Genomic DNA, 27499 nt, shown 5'->3' with positions numbered 1-27499 from the left:
ATAAATAGTGTGGTGGGTGGACTCGGTTGAAAAGTTTCTTTACTCCAACAAAGTTATCTACAAAATGGAGCAATAAAACTCTGTGTTTTTGCATTTCTTTGTAATATCTGTAAGAATGGAACAATTTTATTAAAAAACAAAAAACAAAAACACAAGTGCTTAAAGTTTGTTATCCACACTTCCTACTCTTTCTTACTGATTCTTTAGAACATCTGAGGTAAAAAGAGAATGAAAACATCATAGATTAATGATGTCTTAATTGATTTTTTTGTCTTTAAAAAAATAAATTTATAATGGAACTGTTATAAAAATCTAAATATTAAATAAACAATAAATGGCTCATTTGGCAGTAAAATACGTTTTGGTTGTAAGAACTGAACTATTTCTGTCTGTATTTCAGTATTAAAGTGGATGTTGGTAAAACACATAAACATCTCCTCTATACTTAAAAAAGTTTATTGAAACTTTGTCCAGTCTGTGAACAAAGCTGAAGGATTTTAGTCCAGCACACACTTTCACTTGTGGAGAGAGAAGCTCTGGGTTTGTCGATATTCTGCCGTGTGCGTCCACACACAGACAGTGAGCAGAGAACCAAGACCAGGAGTAGCTTACTTAAACAGAATTTAGATGTTTTTAGTGTCGCTATTGATTCCACATAAGCTTTTCATGCTTTGCCAAGCCAACATGTCTGCTTTGAAAGAGGTCTGCTGTAGCAGAGTGGATATCGGTTCAATTGTGTGTGGAGCAAGTAAGTGATGCTGAGAGCCGTGAAGAGGAGTGGTAAGGATAGATCAAAGACTGAAGACTTCCTCAAAGATTAAAAATGCTGTTTTACTTCTTTTCCAGTAAACATCTAAACCACATCAATTCAATTAAGTAACATAGGAAGGAGCGAGTGATGGACAGCTGCTGGACAAGGGGCTGCACGGGTTAGGCTCCGGCACCCCCGCGACCCCGAACGGGACAAAGCGGTCAAGAAAATGGAAGGATGGAAAAAGACAACAAAATGTCAGCATTTGTAAAGTAGTAGAGGCGACTTTACCGTGACTTTGTGCTGTCCGGTGAGGTTGGGCCACTCGCACAGCAGCTGGCTCTCAGACAGCGTGAGGACGCACGGAGTCTCCCCGATCAGGACGGTGTAGTTCAGCCGATTGTTACCTGGAGCCGCCGGGATCAGGTTACGACCCTGAACACAGACAGAGCAAAGGGATGAGCAGATCCGCCGAGCTCATTTATGCGTGCCGCTGCTTCATGGGCTCATTTGTAAAAAGCTTTATGGTTATTAAGTCTTTTATTGAACGAGGAATGAGCGCGGCATCAACCATTGATTTTCTTTGGAAATGACTTTCATCTGTAAGCCTCTCGTCTGCTTAACAATAAACTGGTTCATGACGAATAATATTTTTATGATGATAATTTGATTATTTGATGAAATCACTTGTGTTTAAGAAATGGACCGTCAGTAGTTCATTTACTAAACTGTAGAAGCTGAATTGATGCTCGATTAAAAAAAAAAAAAGGCAGGAAATCATTCCAGAAATGTAGGTGAAAGGAAAAGGAAAGATGAGGAGAAGGTAAAATGAAGAGTATGTGATGAGTACAGAAGAAAGGAAATGGGGAGGAAGAGAAAACTGCCACGTCTCCTGCTGACTTAGCAATGGGATGCAGAGACAGATTCCGTTTTCCAATCCCATCTTCTCTGCAGGCAGCCGCCACCCAACCCTGCTCTGCAACCCTGTAAACATGCATCCCATTCCATCTCGCCATCGCACACTCCTCCACCGCAACCTACACACATGCAGCACAAAGAGTTTAAGCCACACTTGCCATGGATTTACAAGCACACACTGAGCTGTCGCTGCACATAAACACCACAGGCAAGAAGCCTCATGTGGAGAAACGCTCTCCAAAACCCATACAAACACACAGGAAAGCGCTCATGAAACCCCAGGATCAAATGAATGTTTTTTTCATTCCCTTACACACCTCAGAAAAAAACAAACCCGACACTACAGATGAGAAATTAATTGGGTGGCGGGGCACAGCGCACGCATCTGAGATCTGTTACCCCCACATCCCATCTCGCCAAATTGCATTTTTGTCCATCTCATCAGCGCTTCCACTGGGTAAGCAGTTCCTCCAACAAGCCAAGCAGAATATTTGGCAATTACCAAGAAGCCCTTTGCAAATAAATTATCTTTTAAGAAATAAATTACAGTGGTTACGCTGCTTTCAATCTCTTCATGGAAATCAGCAGCCTTTGATAACATTACAGATAGTCGAGGTAATTCATCCATCCAAAGGATTAAAGAACTGAAGACTGGATTTAATGCAGATTCAGCTCATAAATGAGACGCTGATCTGAAGGAAACACATTTTTAAGTGTCTATTTATTGCATTAAATGTCTCTTTGTAGATGCTGAAAGCGTCATAAAGAGCCGCTCATAAGACGACATGTTCCACTGTTATCATGTATGTGGAAGCAGCTGCCTGTACGCTGAGGTGTACGTCTCCACCGTCCTTCAGACATACTGAACTTCCTTCAGACCAGGAAAACTCTCAATTTCAATTCATCTACTGAACAGGGACAAATATAAAAACATAACCAGCAGTTCCAGGCCCGGATCATAATAGAGCAGAACCTAATGTGCAGTAAAAATGAAAATAAAAATGAAATATCACAATCAAAAAACAGTTTATGTTAAAATGTACATAAAACAATTTAAAATGCAGAAACACATCAAAAGGATAAAAACATACACTAAATGAACCCGTTAAAAGTTGCGTTCAGCACTGCTGGTGTTGTTGGTGTTACTACCAAGACGGGAGTTAGTTTTTTGAAAAGACCAGAAAGTAAATTCTTCAGTCTGGCGCCTTTCACAGAGTGCACTTTGAGCAAAGACAGTTTGCAAAAATGAACGCACAGTTTCCACTCCAGACTTCTGGTGCATCTGTTGCAGTTCTATAATTTATAAATAAAAGTTTTTAAAAGTTAAGGAGTCAGTACATTGAGACATTTGAAGACCTTTCTTTTATAGGTATGATGAATGAAATGAACACAAGTCAAAATGTTGTATTTTAATAAGAGGTGACAGTATTGGTATTTATTTGGATCTAGGATTTTAGTTGTTTTTAGTTGTAGGTCTGACAGTTAAAAGTCCAGTTTGCTTCAGATCATCCAAAGATATTTACTGATGGAAATTGAAAAAGGAGAAGATGACAAATGAAAAGCATCTCTCAAGTAGAACAATTATATTTTAATTTTCAAAATGTTGGGCCCTGATTTCAATAAATATATATACAGTACTTGTGTTTAAATATGTTAGCTTCATAGTACAAATAATAATAATAATAATAATAATAATAAAAATCAAGCAATGGGATTTCCTGGATTCCTTTTATATTCTGTATCCAACAGTTAAAGAAAATCTCTGATGAACATTACAGACCAAACTCATCTTTTTAAGAGAAACAACTTGCAGAATCAGGGACTGATTTCACTGACCTTTTCATTATTAGGAATAAACACTAGGGATGTGACAATCATTTGATTTCTATTCCTACAATCTAACCAGATGGATCTGTCTGAGGAAGAATCAAATTGACCATTACCAATAAAAACTTGTTTCAAAATAAATAAATCAATTATGGAAAATACCATTTTGGTTGCGACATGATCAGTTTATTTTCCTCTAAGTTTATAACGACCATCACAGCCAACATAACAGATGTGATGCAGCAAAAACTGATCAACCATCAGTCCAGTCCAATGTGTGGAAACACTTTAAATTGATCAAAGTCATGTGATCATACAGTGTTGTAGAATGTTCTAATAATTTAGATTATCCTGATTTGGAAAAACAACAGTGGGCTGAACTTTATCAAACTAAAATGTGAATGAAATTGACTTTCATCCTTGTTTACTTGTTTGTTCGTACAAATATTTAATTTATTATCTTGAAAAAAATACAAGAATCAGTAAAACTTCACCTGCTGTTCAGTACCAAGTATTTCTCTGAGTCACACTGGTTGAAGTTTGGGAGAAAGATGTCATGGACACATTTAGATCAGTGAATCGGATAAAACCAGATTGTTCAAAATGAATCAAAATCAAAGGAGAATGGAATCAGCAATCACAAATATGGCATTGAACCATTGTTAAAATAATCCTACTAAACACTGATAAATGATGATAAGCAGTGTCCAAACATGGTAAAAACCAGCTGACTCTCCAGTCGTTTATAGATGCTTTCAGTCAGGTTTTTGTTAAGAATCACTGTACTTCTGGGTTTTTCTGATAAAATCTGGTGCATGCTCTGTTTGAACCTTAACTGATCTTTTGACTCACCTAAACATTTTTTCTGCATTAATTTACCCGCTGTTTTAGGATTTTTCATTCATTTTACATATTTTTATCAGTTTTATTTCTTTTTTTTTCTTTAGAACTAAATTGATTTGAAAGCACAAATGAGATTTGACAGATGAACACTTTTGTGTCCCAGTGCCAACAGGAAGTCGCTTCATTCCTCACATTCATGCTCTTCCACATCTTTGCAGATTTGAAGGGTATGAACATGGAAAAATCTGGTCTTTTGGAAAATGGAGTTATGTAAACCAGAAACTTGCCTTTCATTGACAGTTATTGTACAGTCAGGAACATTTTGGACAGCTAACTGCAGCCTATAAAGACTCAGAGCTTTTTGGATTTGTGATTGAACATCCGCTCTTCCAGTTCTGGCTCTCTGTCAACCTCACCGCGCTGATGCCTCCCCAGGATTAAGTTAACCACGTACTTTGGTTATAAAAGGCCTCATAAAGGTGTGAATCCTTCCTGAAGATCAGCTCTCTGTGTACAGTTAATTACCAGCAGCAGAAAATGTTCCTCCACGCAGCATTTGTCGGCTTTTGGCTCGTGTTTGTGTCTGCACTGCACATGTTCAATCATTTCAGCGAAGAGGACTGAGACTGCCAATTAATTTCACATTCTTGCGTCGTATTACTTTTAATGAAAATGAAAACCAGTATAATCCAAATCACTTGCAGACATTTATGCTTCCACGTTGCCCTCAAAGCACTCAAAGCTAATTAAAGACATTTTTAAAAAACTTTTATTTACGAGGACTGAGGAGCGCGGAGGACAGCTTTAGAAAAAGTTGCTGATAGTTGGTGAAGGACACAAATTGGCCTTGGAAAAGTGTGGACAGGTGCTTTCAGCTCAATTTATGAGTTATTGCAGATTTTTCTGTCCAAAAAGACCTTGTAGACACACTGGAGAGCTTTTCGCTTTCATGGAGCAAACAGACTGCAGGAGAGAGTTTCTGTGCTGGTGTGAGCATCAATACAACACTGGTTCAATATCTGCAATCTTTTGAGAGTGAAATAGAAGGAGAAAGACTAATATTCGTCTATAAAAGAAGTGAAAAATATACAGATTTTATAGAAACAATATAATCCTGAAATATGGATTCTATTGTAAATATCATCATTTTGATGATATTTTTATTCAAAATGGAAGGGTTTTGAGGACTATCAAAAGCACAAAGAGAAAAGATTATTACATATTTCTGTTGGGCAAATAAAGAGATTATTGAAGAGCCAAAACTATGAATGTTAATCTTTAAGTCTTAGGACAGGTGAATGTTAGCCCAAGAGTCGGGGAGCTTTTGGAAACAAAATGGGATTTTTGGTAAACTCTCTAACCAGTTTAATGATTTTACTGGAAACAAATTATGAAAGCTTTTATAAAGGATTTGTATCTAAATTTACATTTGTAAATTGCTGAGATGTTGGAGGGTGTGAGAAAGATGGTAGTAGCTTAAAATATTATTAAAAACATAGAAAACAAACAAAAAAACATGAATGTGAGAATTTAAAGCACTTTTGCATTGATATCCAGAGAAAAGCAAGTTTGAGGGGAACATAAAGGCTGCATTGGTAGACCTTTTTTGTCTTAAAAATGTTCAGACAAAAGATTTTACAAAGCATATACAGTAGTAAAAATAAAATATTGGTTTTAAGCAAAACGTAGGATTCTGTCAAAATGAGTTGATCTGATTAAGATCTAAAAGTTCAAACCTTCATAGAAACATAAGTCCAGTATTATAGAATGAAAACTAAGATCTGCTCATGATTGAATTTTGATAAAAACAGATTCTTAACATGGAGGAGACTGCGTGAAACAGTTTACCGGCAATCAAGATATAATGCTAAAAAAACATTGCTTAAAGTGCAAAAATGTACCAAAAAAAATATTTGAAGCAGCGAGACCACAAAAGTCGATTCAGTTTATAGGAACACTCTACATACATTCTACAGATGTCCTTTAGTTTACAAGAGCGTATTCAGAAATGTGTGTTTTAAAATGTTGTGGTTGCATTTCCTCATGATGGAGGACATGTAGATAAAACTATTTCATATGAAAACTGCATTTCTGAGTATTTCTTTATTCAAAACGTAATCAGAAGCAGATGAAAACCTGCGGTTAGAAAAAGTTCAGGTTTGAGGCGCAGCAAGTGAAAATGGGCGGAGCAAAGTCTCCCCTCTCTGCTCCATTCTGATGCATTAACTTACAGACAAATAGATCCATGAACATCTTCATTCCCCTGGAATCTGGATTAAAGCTGTACGGCTGTGTAGCTCTGATATTCCTCGAAGTTTTTTTTTTTTTTGTGCTATGCTAATGTACGGTTGGGGTTGTGAGGTGCTATAAGGTAGCGGGAGAGAGTGTAAATAAAAGGCTGCTGGGAAATTAGTGGAGTTAACACAACCCAGATGAACATTTCTAAAAAGTAATGAAAATGTCTTTAAAAACATCAAAGGCTTTTTGATTTTAGCCTAAAACAGCATAATCATAATTAAAAGACCACTGGGAATAGAAGTGGGACTTTACTGATTTCTATTTTTTACATTAAAACAAAGTTCATTATGATATTCTGTGAGTAAAAGTGGTACTCCATTTTTATTTTAAACCTCGAGAATAGATGTCTGATTTTTTTCTTTGCACATTTGAGAATCTTAACATCTGACTTTGTGTCATAAACTGCAGATTAAAGAGGAGATGAAATAATCTGACCTTGAGAATCAGAGGCGATGGAGGTTTGAGCTCCAGGATGCCGGATGGACTCAGAGGCTCAAAGACGGGGTCCGGGTAGTAGTTGAAGGTTTCGTTGACCACCACCAGGGCGTCGACGTTGTCCATGTAGAAGCCGATCTCATCCGGGCCGGTGCCGGTCTCAGAAAAGCCGAGCTCGGAGTCTGCGACTGACGGGGCGAGGCACACCATCACCGAATTGTTGAACACCGTACAGTTCTGAAAGGGTCACAAATAACACAGAAAATCAGTTTAACATGTTCAAACAACTTTAAACTTTATTTATTTTACTCAGAATTTAAAGTATTTTTTATTTTTTTTACACATCTGTCACATATTATTGGTTAATATAACAAAAACAAAAAAAAAGATTATTCATAGAAACACAAAATGCAGTGTTTATAAAAAATAATATCCTAAAGTGAAAATAAAGACCAAACCTGCCTCATTGTATATAAACAGGGTTCAACAGAAAAGAGCTAGTTGACTGATGGGAAAGTACAAGAATAAAGACTAAGCAAAGTGAAGACAAAACAATCACAAAAAACCAAGTAGAATAAATAGTAATAAAATAAAATAAAATCAAACAAATAAAAAAAATGTTTAACAAAAGTAAATAGATTATCCCCAAAACTTGTGAAAATATTCTGTAGCCTAGTGAGGCAAAAAAAAGAAACCTTTACCTATTATATTGCAGTCTGAATAACAGCATTTGCTTTAGCCTTGACTAATTCATTTCAAGCTATAGATACAGTATATAACATATTTTTGATTGATTAATAAAAGAAAATGATGCTATCTTCTGTCATTTTAAATTCTCCTGATCATAAATAGACATATTTGGACTTATTCATACTGTACACACGTTTATCACTATGAATCCATCAACTACAATCAAATAGCATCGAATAACATCAAATAGAGTTGGATTAAAAGCTGGAAAAGGAGTGAGGGAAGGTAAACTGGTATAATCCCACCTCGTTATGATTTACTTCACTTTTTTGTTCATATTTTTCCATACATAAAAGGTTTCACCTTTCAATTTCAATGAACCTTAAAACATTTTGGGTTTCATGTTTTTAGGTCCAAGTATTTTCTTTCTTTTTTGAAACAAGATAAGAAACAGTTATCATGTTTAACTTGGATTTTTCTCAGATTTGGGGTTTTAGGTGGAAAAGTGTTTGTCTAGCAGCTTTGAAACCAGTTTAGATTTATGTTCATATGTGAAATAGATAGAAAAATAACTAGATATAAGCCATTACCTCTGATAATGTTAGTGTGAATACTGTAAGCTAAATGCTGAAGATGCTAAAACTATTAGCTGGGTAAAAATGCTAAAAGAAAAAAGCTAATAAGGGGCACCATTCGGTTTTGGCTGCTTTCGCAGGGAACCTTGAACTGTCTGTGTGTATCTCTCTGTTTTTCTTGTTCTGGGTTGTACTGGAAAACAATGAATTTCCCCTCTGTGGTAGTAATAAAGACATCCTTCATTCATTCAAAACTGAAAAAATGTCTAAATTAGCCAAAACACCTAGCTTTATGCTGAAATATTAGCTAAACTAAAATTATCTTGAAGTTTTGAGATATTTCTCCTTCACTTCCTATGGGGCACATTTTACTCAATATTTCAAAAACTGCAAAGTTTATGAATACCAAAAGTACAAGCAGTAATATCCTCAATGAGCGGAAGATTTCTATATCAAGATTAGTGAAATTGTTGAAAGTGTGGTTGAGCTTTTGCGAGCCAAAAAAATGTACAGAAAGGAGCAGGAGAATCACTATAGTGTGAATATGGTAAAACATTCAGACTATAGTGATGAAATAAAATCATATGAAAAAAAGATATAAATAAAGAGTAATTTTTTTTATTGTAAAGACAATAATGTCATTTGGCCAAATATATTCGTTTAAATAAAGTATTTTACACAGGAAAGGTGATTTTTGTTCTTACTGAAGCAGAACATAAGCTACAGCCTCTCACTTTCATTTACCTCAGAGCTGTTTGGTACTTTTTCTGGAAGTCCGTGTTCTCAGGAACTCCTCTGCTTTTTGCTCCGTTGCAAATGTAAATTGTCTGCTAATTTATGATCTCCTTTAATAATGGACTGGCTTCTGCCTGCGCCTGTGAAACCACTGCTTTGGAGAATACATGAATATCAGTGTGTTCCACTGAAGAGGAGGATGTCGAACAAATAGTTCTAAATTACTGCTTTGATTGGCAAAGACGATGACTCCACACACTTAACAAAGAAGAAAATAAAGGACAGTGATCACTCTTGTAGATTAAAACACTTAAAGTTAATTGCTGTATTGCTCTTGAAAAAAGATGTCCGTCTGGAAGGAGAGGGAAGCGTTACGGTGATTTCCTGTAAATGTGTGTAAACGTTTAAAAGCAGCAGCGTGGTCCTGTAAGTGCAAAGTTTGGTAAAAGGCTGTGTGGGAAGCTTTGTGTGGGCTTGTTCTGCTTCAATAAATGGCAGTTTTATCTTCAGGTTGGAGTGCTTTAGTGTTTGAAGTTCAGTTCTCAACCTTGATGACTAATTTCAGCGGCTGGCGACAAATGCAGAGGGGTTCTGGTCGGCGCTCCAAAGCCGTTTCCTGCTCGCTTATGTCTCATGTTGCCTCTTTCCGCAAGACAAACAGTCATGTGGTGCCGTGACATTTTGAAAAGCTATCCGGCCTGAGGCGGCGTTGGATATCTGCAGCTGGAGAGAGTGGAGATGCCAGAAGGGCAGCTTACTGAAGTATTTCTAGATGTTGGTCTAAAAGCAGCGGTTGGTTTCTTAACATATCTGGGAATCCAGATTGTATGTAAAGTGGACATTTCCTCTAAGGCAGGAAGCATGAAGCTGATATATTAGCTAAATTCCATGAATTGCCTAAGACACTAAGAAAAAGCCAAAATTAGCCAAACCAACTAGCATGTAGCTGAAATATTAGCTAAACTCCATAAATAGCCTAAAAATGATTAAAATAAAGCCTAAATTAGCCAAAACATTTAGCATGTAGCAGAAATATTAGCTTAACTCCAAGACAGCCTAAAAAAATCTTAGCAAATGTCAAAATAGTCCAAAAAGTTGGAAGAATGTCAATTTTTAAAACTTCAAACCGTAACTTTTTAACATAATTATGAATAATAAAAAGGCCGGAATATTATTCCAGAATAAATCAACTTAACCTTAAATAACTTTCAATATTTTACTCTCTATAAAAAAAAAATTGTCAAAATTGTACAAGTTAGAAATGAGTGCAAGATAACATCAGGGCATTAATAACATTAAAATAAAATCTGGAGGGCCGAATAGATTTATCCGGAGGGCCGGGTCCGGCCCCCGGGCCTTGACTTTGACACCCTTGCTCTAAAGGGAAATGAACACATTCTCCCTTCAGCATGCCGTTGGTCCACCTTCATCTATGCCCACTTGTTATTCTGTGATTGCACTGTGGGTGCATACATGTCAGTGCCTGCAGGACTCACATGAAAGGACTCTGCCTGTCCATATTTGGCCCTGATCTTCGGTTCCCGGATGGTTGCCAGGTTGGTTCCGCTCACCGTCAGCAGAGTCCCACCACTAAGAAGAAAAAGGATTAGCAAAAATGTTTGTTTTTTGTCTGAAAGAAGTACTCTGCAAAAGTATGACTGTATTGCAACAAGTTTTTGGGGAAAAAAAAAACATGTTTTGGAGCCCAGGGCGCCAGGTATGGTTCAACTGTGTGAGAAGAAAGAAAAGGTAGAGCTACAGGTGTGTAGGAGGTTCAGGTAAGAAAACTTGCCTCCAGCAAGTGAAGGTCACTGGACTGAAAGAGCAAAATCACAACTTGTTTGTTTTTGGAGATCTAAATTATTATTTTATCTTTTCAGAAACTGTGATGGCACCAGAGACTCACGGAATTAGTTTGATTTTTGACCTGAGGCAACCTTGAAGGACGTCTGACGCAAAACTCTTTTAGATTCATTTTTATGGAACAAATTGTTTTCTTTCTTTTTTTTTAAAAACTCACTGATGTCGTTTTGTGAACTACTAATAAATATAGTTAAGGAACATATATCTCTTACTTTCTAAGGAAAATCTGAATCTTCTTAGATCAAATTTAGATCAGACGTATCATCTGATTTCAACAAATTGCTGCATCATCTGGAAACTGAACAGATTTTAAATCAATTTTTCATGGTAACGCTTCTTTTTACAGTACAATACTTACAAGGTATTTAAGTGGTATTTACATGGTACTTTTTTGTACCTACTCAGTTCTTACGTGGTACTTGCTGTGTATGTGTGTGGCACTATTTGGTTTATACTTATGTGGTACCTTCTGGTTATTTATATTATACCTAATGAGTATTAATGGGTTTTTACATAATACCACCTGGGTATTTACATGTTGTGTTAATAATAAGTTTAGAAGTAAGTTCAATGTACGTTTTTTGTACTTACCTTATTCTTACATGTGGTAATCACTACAAAAGATACATTAACACAACATGTAAATACCCAGGGGTACTATGTAAAAACCCAATGTGTATAGCATAAAAACTCAGTATATAATATAAAAACCCAGAAAGTGCCACATAAGTATGAACCAAATAGTACCACACAAATACACAGGAAGTACCATGTAAGTACCGAGAAGGGGAAAAAAGTACAGTAAAAGTATCCAGTAGGTCCCATTAAAAAGAACCAAGTAAATACCCTAAAAGTACCCAGTGGGTACAACAAATTATCATGTAAATAACCTAGAAGTACGGTACTTTAAAATGAAGCATTGCCAATTTCACTTAAAGTGATTGGCTCCACAAAAGACAGAGTTCCCTCTTAAGCTTCATGTTACAAAAAAAGCACTATAACATCTCACATGACTTGAATATCAAAGATTTTGAAACCCAACCCAGTACTCTTAATGGTAGAGTTCTTGCTTGGATTCATGTTTTTTTTTTTTTTTTTATACTGAAACTGTATCTGTGTTTAGTTGACTTTCATCTCTCTCTCTTTTTTTCTTTCTGAGCTAAAAACAAACAGCCAACTGAAAAAACAGGCAACGTTTTTAAAGAAGAAACATTTTGGGATAGAGCTCTTCCTAAGTAAAGCTCGTGGTTTATAGTTCTCGAGGATCCTTCATTCTATGGAAAACATGTTGTTGATTTGGTTCCATTCATGGATCTGGTTTGCCATCGTATCATCACTGTGTAACCATTGAGTTCAGAAAAGGATCCAACTGCACAGATATGTATTCCTCTGCTGAAACATTTCCCTCTTACCACATGGGTTAAAATAAGGGATGAAAGGGAGATGTAAACTACAATGCTGTTCCTCATTCGTCACTCTTCTGGCAATAACGATATCTTGGCTGATTTTCAGAATTTTGATGACTCTGTAGCACTTTCATACAAAGTGATGGGCTGGTTGGATGAAGTGTCCCTTTGGACGTTTCATTTTTGCAGCAGTAGCAGAACAGCTGCAGCAACACTCAACTGCTTCCATCCCCCAACCTTTTTCACACCACAAACCGGATCCAGGGGAAGCTAAATTCTGAAGGAGCAGAATTTTAAAAGAATTGTTCAGTACGTACAGTGCATTCTTATGACCCTACCCACTGTGGGTGAGGTGCATTGTGGGAGTTTCCCTGTTTCCATTTCTATTTTAGTAGTTCTAGTTCAATTAAAAATGAAATTGTCCTTTGTTCTGTACTTCATGATTTTATGGGTGTTATTAAGATTGTGTGCTTTGAGTGTTTGAAGATGGAACCACGATTGTGGGCGGAGTTTGAGGAAGCCCCACCTCCACACTTTCTCATGAGACTAGAGCCAGTGGAAAAGCCATTGATTGTGATGTGGTGATGGAAACAAGAGTAAGCTAATTTCCTAAAAGCAGGATGAACTTGGTATCAGTTATGGAGTCTTACATGATTATAGATAATTTCATAATATCATTGTCGTACGTTGGGTAAGAGTATCGTCACGATTTCGTAAGGCTAATGGAAGATATACACATTTATGACTTATGGGTGATGTCGTCATACGGTGTCCTTACACCACACCCTAGCTGTTAGTAAGGTGCTGGAACTGGCTACTTGGTGACTGCAGGGTTTGTGGTGTGCAGGTTATAGGATGCCCACACAAACTACACTCTGATCATAAAATGTCCTCAATATTATCAGTCAGGCTGCACATGAAAAGTACTAATGGGTCCCTTACAAAGTCCACAGGACTTTGGGGTTTCAAAAAAATAAAAATCTGTATGACGTGTCTGCATTTCACCTACTTTACCCTTACTTACCCTTGTGTGTTTTATAAGAGTGTGCTGGTTGAAAAAAATGTGCATGAACAATTTCTCTCTATGAGTTCACTGAGTGGTCTTAGACCTTGATAGTTTGTGGACCACGTCAGTGCCCCATATGGATTGTCTGTTTTTTGCATCAGTATGTTTCTAACAATGACATTGTGTTACATTTCTTACCTTGTGTTTTATCCAACTACGTTTAGGATTGTTTGGGGAGTTTCTTGCTTCAACTTCCATAATTAGTTTTTTATAAAAGCCTTATTGATATCTTTATTCCAGGATATTGACCGATCCCTGAGCATGTTTAAAGTTCCACATCTGCTTATTTCATCATTTGGAGCAGCAGTGAAGTAAACGGCATAAGAGGGAGCAGAGACAGAAGCTCTTCACATCGTGGACGAAGTGTCTAGCTGGCTTAAAACCAGACATTCATCTCTTACTCTAATCAGTCGTAGAATAACAGCAGACTGTTATAGAGGAGCGAAAATGAAAATGATTGTAGGTAGATAAAACAGTGGAACAAGTCGTCTCATCATCTTACGCTATTTTGTGTTGGCAGACTGCCGAACAGGAAGAACCGATTTCATTTATTTCTTGGATTAATATCAAATCCAAGAGGTCACTGGAAGAAATTAGTATTTAAACTGCTAAGACCAGCAAAAAAGTGAAATACAAGACATGAATGTAAGTGGTTTATTAAAAAAACAGAAAAAAAGGATTGGTTTTTAATTAAAAGACTGGACTGTCGGTTCACTTTCATCAACAGTCTCCCTGAATGCTGAGTCATTAAGTGAAACCAAGCACCCAGAACTGAGTGGTTTTACCTTCACCTGCTTTTTGCTTTCCATTGATACCTCAAAGATCCACATCGACTGGACTGCAGAGTTTAACAACCCTTTCTCGCTGTTATGAACCCTCCACTTCTGAGTCATAAAAAACAACAACAAAAATGTCATTACAGCAGGGCTGCTATGCTATGTTGACAGAAGAGAACGCACCGTTTGTTTCCTTTTAGTAATTCATACAGGCCTGATGGAGAGGATAAAGCGCTACGCATCAGTGGCGTGGAGCTGACTCAGCAGATTTCCTCAGTGAAGTTTCCCCATTCTGATTTGTCCATCATTCATTTAGCGGCGGTGTAACAGAAGCACGGCGGAGCTGATTTCATGTCAGTTTGCTATTACATATATATAAAAGGACTCACCTCATCTAGTTCAGTTATTGTAAAGCACAAAAGATCGCTTTTGTCCAAAAACTACAAATAAATCCCATATCATTTACTATATAATTACATTTTATATATATATATAAACATTATATTATATAATTTAATAAAATCAATTTTCACAGCCCTAAAAAATATGTAATTATAACTGTAGAGATCTCCAATCCCAGACCATTTATCCAATACCCAATATTTTCTAGATAATATCCAGGAAAAACACAAGGATTTCTCTTTAAGAGTTTCCACAATAAACAAGAGAAGACTTTATTTGAATTCATGGCTGCAGAAGTGACACATGAGTGACGGCGCCGCCGCTGCTGCTGCTCTGAGTACGGAAGGCGGTGAAAGCTTTTCACCTGGCGGGTGCATTTCCCATGGCTGTTTGGAAAGCGTTTGAAATTTTTCCACCATAATTACTTTTCTAACCTTCTACCGCTGTTCAAATATATTTCTTTGGTCGTCCTGATGAGCTGTCATCATTGATTTACTTTCTAAGTCTGCCTCTTAAAGGGATCCTCATCAGCCAAGCATAATGATAATGTGCTTTCTCTTTACCCTTGATCTTTTTCACTGACTTCACTGGTCTTTATCTTCCAAGACCCAGATACAAACGCTCCACAGGCGCACGTGCTGTATGATGAAGCTCATCCTATTTGAGGTTTTTCTGGACCAGATGGTTGGAAGATCTGAGGCGAAACACCAGGGATTCTGGGAATTGTGGTGGCGTCTTTTTTTTGTTGCTGTTTGTATGGGGATCATCACCCCTGAATGAATCTCCTAGAGAAGAGGCTAAGTGTTGAGCTGAGGCACCCCCTCTCAGTGGGCGATCAGAGAACAGAGCGAGCCTCATCTGTTTCTCGGCCAGTTCCTACTGAGCGGACAGAACCGAGCATCCACACCCTCCTCTGACAGAGCATGAATCTCTCCAACAACATGCTGATCAGGAACAACAGGAAGTCAGTGAAGAGGCGGAGCTGCAGGCAGGTGAGAGGATGAGGAACTCTACAGAACAATTCTCTGATTCTAATGTCTGTAAAGGCTCTTATACTTCTTATACGAAAAGAAAAATAAGTATCTGACAAAAATGATTACCCTGTAGACTCACATGGAGTCATAGAGAGGAGCGGTCGCACTTTAAGGGGAGCACAGGTACGTCTTACAGTTCCCTTGAGGTTCATACAACCACCTAAAGTGATGTCGTGAAAATGAAACAAACCATTGTCGTCCGAGTGAAATGTATATTGTAAAGTACTTGTAAGAACAATGGAAGTTACGAGCACTTATGACGCGTGACTAATGCTGTGGTACAGTATCCGAGTACTGGCTCCTTACTGATCGTCAACGCCAGGTTCACACTGGACACGGAAGTGGAGTGAAGCGGCACGGAATGGAGGCCGATTCCATCCGGCGCCCTTGTTAACCTATAGTGTAGTATGGTGGGATGGCTGTGATGCAGTTTGAAGATTCCAGGTTCGATTCCCGCATTGCCCCCCATGTGTTGAAAAGTCCTTAGCAAGACACCGAACCCCAGATTTCCTCTGGTGGAAGGTTGGCGCCAGTGTTCGGCAGCAGAGCCACCACCAGAGTGTAAATGTGTGTGAATGGGTCTGTGAATGGATTTCAGTTCTCTGTGTTAAATCATGGAAATTATGGAGTGATGAATTCAAATTAAGTTCTTTTTTTTGTGGTTTAAAAAACATCTAAAATGTAAATGTATAAATGATTAGACTTATGTAAAACAATTTGATTTACTTGTATTTATTTGTAAAATATTTTTTTTTTTTACTTGTATTATTTGGTTTGTTAAATTGATCAGCATGGACTTGTTGAGTATTGAAGGATTGGAATCTAATAAGCGTCATAAGCTTCTGCCTATTCTCTTTTTATTGTTTTTTTGTGCATTTCTTTACATTTTTTGTAAATCATGTAACTAAAACCTAAACCTAAACAACTATGGAATGGGGGGGTGTGGTTTTGGGTGTCTAAAAACACAATAAATGAGAGAGAGGCAGAGAGCAGTTGGCGACAAGTCAAGATGGACGATATCAAATTAATTGTGCTGAGCAGGAACGTCTGTCGCGAAAAAATACACGTCTGGGCATACCGCTTCGCAGCACTTCCGCGTGCGGTGTGAACCCGACATAAGACTTCTCGCCCGCAGCACACCCGTTAAAAAAAAAGCAAAGAATATTTTTGCTCTATAGCTTTCCAAAGTGGTCAACAACCTTTGATTTTTCCTCATGCAGGTCTTCCAATTTTTCACCTGTAGACAGCCCAAATTCACCTGTGAGGGTAGTTGGGACTATGACTTAAACCAAATCCAGGCCTCGAGGACCGGTGATCTACATGATTTCCAGCTAACCTGCCATTGAAGCTCCTTATTGGCTAAACACACCTGATACAGGTAATCAGCCCTCGAGGCCTGACATTAGACACCCCTGACTTAAACTAACAGTGTTAGATCTCCTCTTCTTTGTATATTTTCATTGAATTTGGATTCAAACAAAACCCAAAAAGAGGTTCTTAAAAAACTGACTTGGTGTCTTCCGTGAATCTGTCACAAAAGACTCAGTGTGAACTCATCTCATGGTTTTTTCTTTGAACATTTGTCACTTTGAAATACTTGAGATAACTTTACATTTAGACCATACACATTTAATCATAGTGAAACCAAATTAAAGACTTTTTATTTCTTTTATTAAAAAGAAACATCTGTCCACAGCTGCCTGAACCAGTGGAAACAAGTAACCCACAAACCAAACAATTAGCCGGCATCCTCTGGGGTAATGACTTCAAGTTCATGTTAACATCTCTGTTTGATTAGACATTAGATATTCAAGCAATTTGATGTTGTTGAGCTTCTTTACCAGCTCAGTGGCCTTGTGGTAGAGTGTCCGCCCTGAGATTGGAAGGTCATTGGTTCAAATCCCGACCGAGTCATACCAAAGACTCTAAAAATTGGACCAAGTGCCTCCCTGCTTGACACTCAGCACTGAGGAGTTAGACTGGGGGGTTAAACCACCAAATGGTTCCTGAGCGCGGCTGTGTCTGCAGTTCACTGCTCCCCCGGGGATGGGTCAAATGTAGAGAACACCTTTCACACACCTAGGTGTGTGACAAATAGTGGGACTTTGATTTTTCTTCATAATTTACAAGGTGAGTTGTTTTCCTGTAAGTTTCACTTTAATACATTTTACCTACACAGCTCCATTTAAAGAATTCTACATTAACAAGATCAGCAGTAATTCATTAAGAAGCGGCATCATAAACAAATTCAGTTTTTGCAACAAGTTTTTTTGGCCTCAGGTCAATCCTTATTTAGCTAAAAATAGCAATTAAGGTAGGATAGTCTTGAGCATTTTCCCCTCCTTTTTTGTCTAAATCTGAGTCTGAACAGACATTTTCACAGCGTGCCGAACATCCTCTCTTCAATGAGCTAATGAAGTCGTGACTCCATGTCAGTGAGGGATGACGTGGAACAATGACTTACCTGGCAATGCTCCAGTCGGGCTCTATTCTCAGGATAGTGGGGTCTTCAGTGTAGTTAAATTTGACCTCCGGGTTCCTGAGCTCGGCGTCATCGATGTCCACCAGCACCGAGGCGCCGCCTGCTGCCAGTCCCGCTGGTGAAACGCAGACGATCTCACGGGCGTTCCTCCTGAGCACACAAAGGGGAAAAATGTTCCATCCAATCTAAGATCTGAACAGCAGACGAGCAGAAAGCAGTTCGCTCTAAGTGTTGTCTACGACGTGAAGAAATGACACCTGCTCCCTCTTAAAACTTCTGTATCAGATGAGATCATTAAAATCTGGTGGGAGACGCGAAAACAAAGTTGAAGCTTCTGAACAAAACAAAGTGAGGCAGAAAGAGCTAAACAACTAAACAAAGTATGGAGATGCTGAGAATTGTTTTCTTCTGCACATTATGACCCTATGACTGACAGCAGTCCCCCCCATCCCCGAGAATGTCAGTCACCTCAGTCGAGGCTATTTTCCAACTACGATGTGGTTTGTAGCTCTGTCCCTTCATTCTGTTGTCATGGCAACTGGAAATATTAAGAGCCTGCAGTGTTACCTGAATGATTACCTTCAGGAGGAAAAACTGCAGCCACTTGTTGCTGAATTCCAAATAGAACAAAAATTTTATTTTTTTTCAAAGACACAGACAGTGAAGTTTTGCATTGAAACTGCTGCCAATTTCTGTATTTATTTTATTTTATTTTGCAAAGATGATTTACTGCCAAAAAATGTTGGTCACTTTTTTGCAACATTTGAGCGTCTTTAAATAAATGTCATGCAATTCCGAGGAATTGTAAGTAAAAGTGTTCACATGTTGCATCATTTTTATTTTATGTTTTTTGTTTCTTTTTTGTTCCAGCATCTATAGTCTGAATTAGAATGAAGCTTTGCTGCTGTTTTCATAATAAAATAGCATTATAACATATTTCATAAAGGCAAAAAGGAATAGTTACCTTTGAAATCAATGTTTTGCTTTAAAATGTATTTTATCAATAACTTTTTTTTTTTTAAATGTTGACGTTTTAACCCTGCAGTTCCCACAGGAGTCTGTCAAACCTCTTATTTTTATGTGAAACCATCACTCTTACTGTCATTGTCCAGCTGCTGTTGGTTCTTCTGCACTGTGAAGATATCCCGGTTTAAAGTGTTTTGCAATGATTTCCTGCAGAATGAATTTTAAGTCGTTCAATACAAAAAAAAAGCTGTAGGATCCTTCAAATGATGCATTAAAAATCATTTTAAAGAAGATGCAAATGTTTATTTATTTATTTTGCAAATAAAATATATTCATTTTAAGTAAGTCTGGTTCAAACTGACTGTGAGTCTGCACAGTATCTTTCTATAAAAATGTAAAGGAGGTGGACGTCAGTTTTGTATTTTAAGAATACTTCAGACTTGACTATGACAGATCAGAGAAGGAGCCAGACTCTCAGATTTCATCACATTGGAATTCATTATTTCTTAGCCCACATTCCCAGAAATGGGAATAAAGGGAAGGCAGAATCTGAGACTGGAGTGGAGAAGGAAGCTGTAATTTCTAATAGGAAAATGGTAGCATGTGGTGGCAGTTGCATGTGTCAAAGTCCAGGCCCAGGGGCCGGATCCGGCCCCTGGGCACTGGTTTCTAACTTGTATAATTTTGACAAAATATATATTTTATGGAGAGTAAAATATTGAAAGTTATTTAAGGTTTAAGTTGATTTATTCTGGAATAATATTCCTGCCCGTTTTTAATCATAATTATGTTAAAAAGTTACTGTTTTAAAGTTTAAAAAATTGGCATTCTGGTAGCTTTTTGGATTATGTTGGAATTTACTAAGATTTTTTAGGCTGTTTTGGAGTTTAGCTAATATTTCAGGTACATGCTAGCTGTTTTATTTTATTATTATTTTTTTTTGCTAATGTAGGCTTTTTTCAGTTTTGTAGACTATTCTTAAGTTTAGCTTTCTTTTCAGCTACATGTTAGCTGTTTTGTCTAACCTGTTTTTTTCAGTTTTTAGGCTAATTTGGCATTTAGCTAACATTTTAGCTGGCTATCGTTTTTAGCTATCAATTTCAGCATCTTCAGCTATCAGCATTAGCATCTTCAGCGGCCAAATTCATCTTACAGCATTCACACTAGCATTATCGCAGGTAATGCTATATATCTAGTTCATAATTATGTAAAAAATGTATGATTTTAAAGTTTTAAAAATTCAGCTTTAGAATGTTCAATAAATGTTTATCCTGTTCAGCCCACGACCTAAGGCGAGTTTTGGATTTTGGCCCCCTGTGGGATTGAGTTTGACACTCCTGCTCTAAGTCCTCCAGACCTCTAGCTGTGGTTATTTAAAACCAGACATGGTAGTGATGAAGGAAGAAGTGGAAAGAAAGAAAAAATGAATTTCAAGTCATGTTTAGTGAAGTTTGTACCCATTATTATTGGTGCACTAATGCAGAAAAAATGGAGGAGAGAGTGTTTGTGAGTGAATGCTTAGAGGTCCCAGAGGCAAAATAACATTTTGAATTTCAGTCTGGAGTTTAGTCCCCAGTAGCAACATTATCTAATATGTATTTAGCACAGTTGAGTGGTGGCTGCCTTTCTGGGTCATGACTTCACAGAAGCATGTGCCTATTCTGTATGCACACTGTAGTCCTACCATTGTGTCTGCATACACTGTAGTAACACCACAGATGAGAAACAGGGTGGATCATCTTCAGAGAACTCCACTTCCACGTCCCTCGGCCCATAACCATGGCAACCCTCATCAGAAAACAACTCATGTCCCAGCAATCTTCACAGGATGACACAAAACACCGTCACACGGTTAGGGTGTGACAGATAACGACAGAGTGGAGGTGAGGGAGCGCTTGTTGTGAAGTGGAGTCTGTGGGATTACTGCTGTGCAGAAATGACTGTCATGACATCAGAGCTGCAACACGCTTGCTTCTATGGAGATTAGCCACCGGAGCCTAATCCGTGCAATTGACATGCAAGAAACTGCGCTGATGGTTTGGAGGTGTTTATGCATTACAATGGGAAGGGGGGCGGGGCGTAAGTCCACACAAAGATGTGTTGCAGAAACTGACAAACTTTTCAATTTGACTTGATAATAAAGCTTTAATGATCAGAGTTAATGGTGGATATTTCTTCAATCATGGTGATCTAGAAAACTACTTGTGGACTTTATTTCTTTTAAATCAAACTTTTCCTTCTTCATCTGGATAAAAACAAGCACTAACTTAACTTTCCTTCTGAAATGATACTTTGGATCACTTATTGTGACCTTTAGCATAGATCCTACTTTCCTCCGTGGTTAGTCCTCATTCACCAGCTGCGGCAGGACCAGCTGTAGGTCTGTCAAATATTACCTTTTTTAGGAAAAAACTATTTAACCGTAAAAAAATAACAAGACTAAAGTACTAATAATTGATTCCATATTTTATTCCTACATTACTCAACAGTGTGTCCATTATCAGAAAGTAATGGACTTTGCCGAAGCAACCCCTTCCGCTTTGGGTCAAACGGTTCACGCCTCTGCATTGTCCAATAACTTCTGATCATGGACACCTTGTTGGGCATTCTTTCTTACATATAACCCAATAGCTTTACGTTTTATTTGAATAAAATCATTTTCCACACACTTTGGTTTACAGGTGTGTCAGCTTTAGCTTTTTAAAGTCCCAGTCGATAATCTTTTGATTCATTCTCAAAGCGTCCTCTGAGGTCTTTCAAAGGGGGCCATACCATGAAAGTTCTACTTTTTGAGGTTTTACCCAGCCAGAAAGGCCAAGTGGGCCCCATATGGTTTAAAAGTGGGCAGAAAATGTGGCCCCGAATGGGTTTGTCTGCAGTTTCTGTGGTGGCCCCAGCTGGATATGCCCACATTGGCATCGCTGCCCAGGGACTGGAAGCCTGGACAGCGACCCTGCTAGCTCTGCTGACTTCTGGGCTGCAGCACTTGCTTGCTTTGCTGGACCCTGGGCAGCGGAGCTCGCTACGCTCTCCATCGGGCGACTGGCTAGCGTATCCACTGAAGCCAAGACCTAAGGTGTATTTCGGATTTCGGCCCCTTGTGTGATTGAGTTTGACACGCCTGCTGTAGTGGATTGGGTCTCCTACATGGCTAAATATAAAAATTAGAAAAAAACCAAACTACTTTGGATTTGAGCTGAAGAAAATTATTTCTGTATTTTTAGCTGCTAGGTCATCTTTACACTATCAGTGGAGCAGTGCTAACAGGAAGGCTTTTGATTGTGGCTGAAAGCGTTTTTTTGTTTTTTTGTTTGTTTTTTGTGGAGGGGTTTGGTAGAATAAAGTCCTCCTGCCACAGGGTATCTTATTTTCCATCATTTATATATATACATATTTTCTGTCCTTGTGGAATGGCCTCATATTATTGAAAGCTCTTTCTACCGCTGTATTTGATACATTGTCTGATGTACAACTCCATACCTCTTGAAATGGCAGGACTGTGGTCCAATGCTGACAGCGACGTAGCTGCCCGCGTTGAGGTAGCTTCCCTCAATGGTGACCCGGGTTCCTCCTGAGACGGGTCCCTGAGAGGGCTGGATACGGGTGAAGAATGGAGTCTGGACCAAACAGGAAAGGTATCAGTGGAAGACGAACCTAACCACCGAAACACCCAGTGCACAGCTCATTTGGCTTAATCCATGTCTGTGATTACATAGATTACTATTCTTGTTAGCAAAAACGATATGAAGAAGCAGCATCACAGACTGCAGCAGAGCCCCAGAATGTCCACATCCGACACGCCCACTTCTGTCGTGCACACACATTCACGCAAAAATAGACAAAAAATTACTTTGTTCTCTACAACAGCGCGTTGGAAAATTACATTCCTGCTTAAGGTGCACAATTGGTAAACAAAATAAATGACACACTGAAAAACATTCCAGCGATTCACTTTCAGATGGGATAATTCAATACAGCGCAGGAAGTGATGTCACTAGTCAAAAGTGTTGTTTTCAGTGATTATATTTAAAAAATTATTTAATTTTTTTAAAAATAAGTTTGAGAATTATTCTTACAGAAGTTTCTCTTTTTGAATAAAATTTTGCCTGTGGGAGGGGCTAAACTGTAAAGAAATAAGACTTGAATGCGACCAGTTTGCTTTGGTAACAAAAGTTCCAACTATATAAAGTAAAACAAACTGTATTTATGAAAATAGTGGTCATAACAATATTTGTCAGTCACCAATTCTGCAAGTTTGAACCATCAACTACATTTCCTGCCTTGTCTTCTCAGCCAATTACAATCATCTGTTTGCCTTTAAATTCCTGAGTTGCTGTCTCTCTGCACTCTAGATGTTTTTTTAGGTCCTTTTGTTCTCCACCAGGAGCTTTTGGATGGTCCGGCCCTTAACCACCATGCAGAGTCTAGACCGGGGTGAGAAAACCTTCTGACGGATGGGCCACAAAGGGTTCTAAAAATTAGGGTCAGACCAGAAGTACATGCTTTTTTTTGGTATTTTGGAGTTTTACTTCAATACTGTGGATTTTGTTCCCATTTTAGTGCTAATTGGTTGATGTCCCTCAAGGGAAAGTGCAAACTCAGCTTTCATGTGTTGCTGGAATGATTGAAGAAATGACTTTCGGACTCTGAAAACTAGGACTGTAACGAGTATCCGGGTGCTTGGATACTTGCGATCTGCTCCTGAAAATTCAAGTATGAATATTCGTGATGTGCAAGATCGCTGATTCACGATTTTTATAAATATAGTAGAGTTTAGTAAAATATTATCATTAGACTTTGTATTTTTGCTCTGAAATGCCGAATAATGTTGGGTTCTAAGTTTATAAACTAAAACAAAACCGAAAGAGCAACGCTCCAGTCACCCTAAGTAAATAAATCTCCATGTCGGTGAAGCTTCCTGTTTCCAAAGTAAAACTAGCGAGAGCTTTTTTCTGTTCACAAACTGAGACTGAAGTTCCGCTCAATGTGATAACTTCTGAGAAAAAGAACTGTCTTTAACACCAGAGCTTTAGCTCCGGTGTTTACATTCTTTTGGTTATGGTAACTCTTCAACAGTTGATGCAATTGACATAATTCAAGGGGATCTTAAAGCGAAGAAACGCAGCCTCACGCTGATATGCTGCACTGCACAGCTGAAGGATATAATGAATGTGTATCAGCTGATTTTGCAGCAGAAAAAAACAGCTTTTTTCATATGGGCTCTGCAACAATATGTAATGCTTAGAACGTAAAATGTTGAAGAATTTTGAGGATGGAAAACTGGAGAACATTTTCAGCATATTAAAAACAACAATGATTTTTTTTGTTGCTCTATTTGTTTATATAACTTCTGAACTTAACCAGAATGTTGACAAAAGTAAAACATTAAATAAAAGTTGTTTAAAATGACATAATTTCTTTCTATTTAAATATTTGTCTTTTTATCAGTTTTGTTGATTCTCATCTCCTGTTCTGAATAACAGCATAAATGGTATTGATTTAATACAAATAATTTCAATTTTCATTCATCCAGTAAAAAGACATACACAGCAAAAAACATCATATTTAGAAGTAAGAATCGTGATTCGATTTGTGAATGGTTTAAGCTTGATTCGTGAATCGACCTAAGCAACGATCCACAGCAAATCTTCCAGCACCACATGAATGAAGAACAATCTTCTGCACCTTAATAAAGGTCAGTTTATTTATAGTGCACTATCCCAGCCAGCGAGGCCAAATGAGCCCAATATGGTTTAAAAAATGGCAAAAAAAATTGGGCCCCAAATGGGTTTGTCCACAGTTTCTGTGGTGGCCCCACCTGAGTTTACCCACATTGGCTTAAGTTGGCACTCAGTGAGTTATAGCTCCCTATGCTAGCTAGCCACCCAGTGGACAGCTTAGTGTGCTGTGAGCTCATCTGTAGCGAGCTCCTCTGTAGTGAGCTCCGATGTATTGAGCTACCGAGCGCCGCTGTAGCGAGCAGGCGAGCTTCACTGTATTAAGCTAGCGAGCTTTTCTGTAGCAAGGTGAGCTGTATCGAGCTAGCAAGCTCTGTAGTAGCAAGCTTTGCAATATCAAACTACTAAGCTTCATTGTTCACCGGGAGGCTGCCTAGCATTACGAGCCTCCTCACTGAGTGCCCACTTAAGCCAATGTAGACAAACCCATATGGGGCCCACTTGGCTGCCTGGGATCTATGGGGAGATGCAGAATTACTAGGAAAATGAACCATTATTAAAGATTATCAGTATAACTTGTTCTCGTTTGGTGGGCCAGATTAAACAGTAACGGGCCACAATGACCCTTGGGTCGTAGTTTGCCCACCCCGGTCTAGGCTGTGCTCATCTATGGTTCAAGTTCATCCCAAGTATGTCATCAGCCAAGATCTAAACTGCCAAAGATCAAAAACATACTTCATGCCCTTTGTTCTATGTCATAAATAAATTGTTACCCACAATCCTAATGTTGAGAAGATGTGAGAGGCCTGGCAGGGACAGAATTATTGCTTCTTCGTGGGGACTAAAAACATATTTTCTGCACATTGATACAAATGAATACTTTAACATTTATACAATATGATTACTGGATACTCTTCTTTAACATTATTTACATTATGCAACATTTCAAGCCAAAATCTGCTTTTTTAATGAGAAATTTGCAGAATTGTTGACAGACAAATACTTTTTGGCTCAATATATTTTTTGGATGTTCATGACAGCTGATTTATGTAATATCCTTGTTTTTTTGAGTTCCTAATACTTTTTTTTGTGACGCATTTTTTCTCTTTCTATCACAATGTCTTTCATTTTCCATGAAAATAGAAATAATCTCATTACCAAAAAGTCAGTCATGCAAACTTTTTGAAAGTTTTTTTTTTATCAACTCCATTCACGTTTTGAGAGAGATCGACGGTTTGGATCCTTACCACAAAGGTGAATGGCCTTGGCGACAGGGCTCTGTAGTCGTTGACACAGTCCCTCACACACACCTCCACCTGAGCCTCCTGGACCCTGTAGCTGGTAGCGTCGTTCAGCAGACACACTATTCTGTAGACAGAAAACAGATTCCTGAAACCCCCCCATGCCTCAGGTTGAATTAAAAAGCTCTGAAATATGACAAAGCTTTCCCATCATTTTCATGTTCCTGACACTAATGCTGCATGAATAGCCCGTCACACCAGCGGGGCAAGCTGTGTGTCGATAGCACTCTGCACCAGCGTCCCTCACACAATAGAGTGGATTCTCAGGGGTGGTGAAAGAAAGCAAAAAGCAAATAAAAGAATCTGACAAGGAAGTGGTTCACAGATGTCACAAGTAATGTGCAGAACAATCAATGCCTGTGCCATATTTGAACAGAGACGCCCTCTATCTCAACATGCATCATTTCCAAACTAACTGCGCTTCAGGGAGGTTGTTTGTTCTGTGTGAACTCAATAGCACAGCTGTGCAGGACCCCGCAGAGGAGTAAATGTTAGGACGGATGGATGACACAAATAAAGGAGAGAGCATATGCAAGGAGTAATGGAGAGGAATAACAGATGGAATTTACACACACATAAAAAAAAGCTGATGTTGCTTTCTCTGATGCTGCTCTTACCAAAAACAAAATGAAAGGCGGATGTTTTTGTCTGTCTGCAGGTTAGAGCGACAAATCATGGCAGGAACTATATATGTGATTTAAAACCCACAGAAAAACTAAATGTCAGCTAGGTGGTAACAATGTTTCTTAGCTTACCTTTCTGCGCTCACGTACTCGTCCTCTATGGGCACACACGGCACCTTCCCCACCCTGACGCCCATCTGGATGTCTCGGAATTGCAGACCCAGGTTTTCGCCCAGGATGGTCAGCCTGGTGCCCCCCTGGCGAGGCCCAGTCTCAGGGAACAACTAGATCAAAGAAATAAAGGACATCAGAAATGTTGCCGACCATTTCATTTTGAATGAAGTCCAAACCAAACACAAGGAGAAAATGTAATATTTTGTCAGATTCAAATAAATGCAGGAAACTAAACAAAAAAAACGATAAAGAAAAATAAATGTAAGCTAGTTAGATTTGTTAAGAGCTCAGCAGCAAGAAAACTCAAAAACATAAGGAAGGACAGCATAAAATCAAAAACTAAAAACAAAAATTCCACCAGTTCAGAAAATACACAGACTCCCAGTGCTGCAAAAGGGTCCAAAATCCAAAACACACCTTAGAACACGGGCCGAACAGAGTAAACATTTATTAAACACTCAAAAACTACACTTTTAAAACTGTAACTTTTTACCATAATTCCGAACTACATATATAGCATTACCTGTGATAATGCTAGTGTGGATGCTGTAAGATGAATTTGGCTGCTGAAGATGTTAGTGCTGATAGCTGAAGATGCTGAAATTGATAGCTGAAAACACTGAAGCTGATAGACAGCTAAAATATCAGCTAAAATT

The 27499-nt window shown here is 38.3% G+C and overlaps 1 protein-coding gene across 1 annotated transcript in view; it reads right to left on the bottom strand.

The window, feature by feature from the left end:
• Positions 1-27499, bottom strand: part of plxna1a (plexin A1a) — a gene marked incomplete in the record, with an annotated part of 315581 nt that overhangs the window by 38695 nt on the left and 249387 nt on the right. The window contains 7 exon segments of the mRNA XM_024293231.2: positions 1043-1186; positions 7073-7309; positions 10569-10662; positions 18084-18251; positions 22548-22684; positions 25993-26113; positions 26802-26953. Coding sequence (XP_024148999.1) covers positions 1043-1186; positions 7073-7309; positions 10569-10662; positions 18084-18251; positions 22548-22684; positions 25993-26113; positions 26802-26953 — 1053 coding nt within the window.

This window comes from Oryzias melastigma, linkage group LG7 (assembly GCF_002922805.2).
Source record: "Oryzias melastigma strain HK-1 linkage group LG7, ASM292280v2, whole genome shotgun sequence".
NCBI classification, from domain to species: domain Eukaryota; kingdom Metazoa; phylum Chordata; class Actinopteri; order Beloniformes; family Adrianichthyidae; genus Oryzias; species Oryzias melastigma.
The sequence above is the reverse complement of the archived record's forward strand: the minus strand, read 5'-3'. Positions and strand labels throughout refer to the sequence as shown.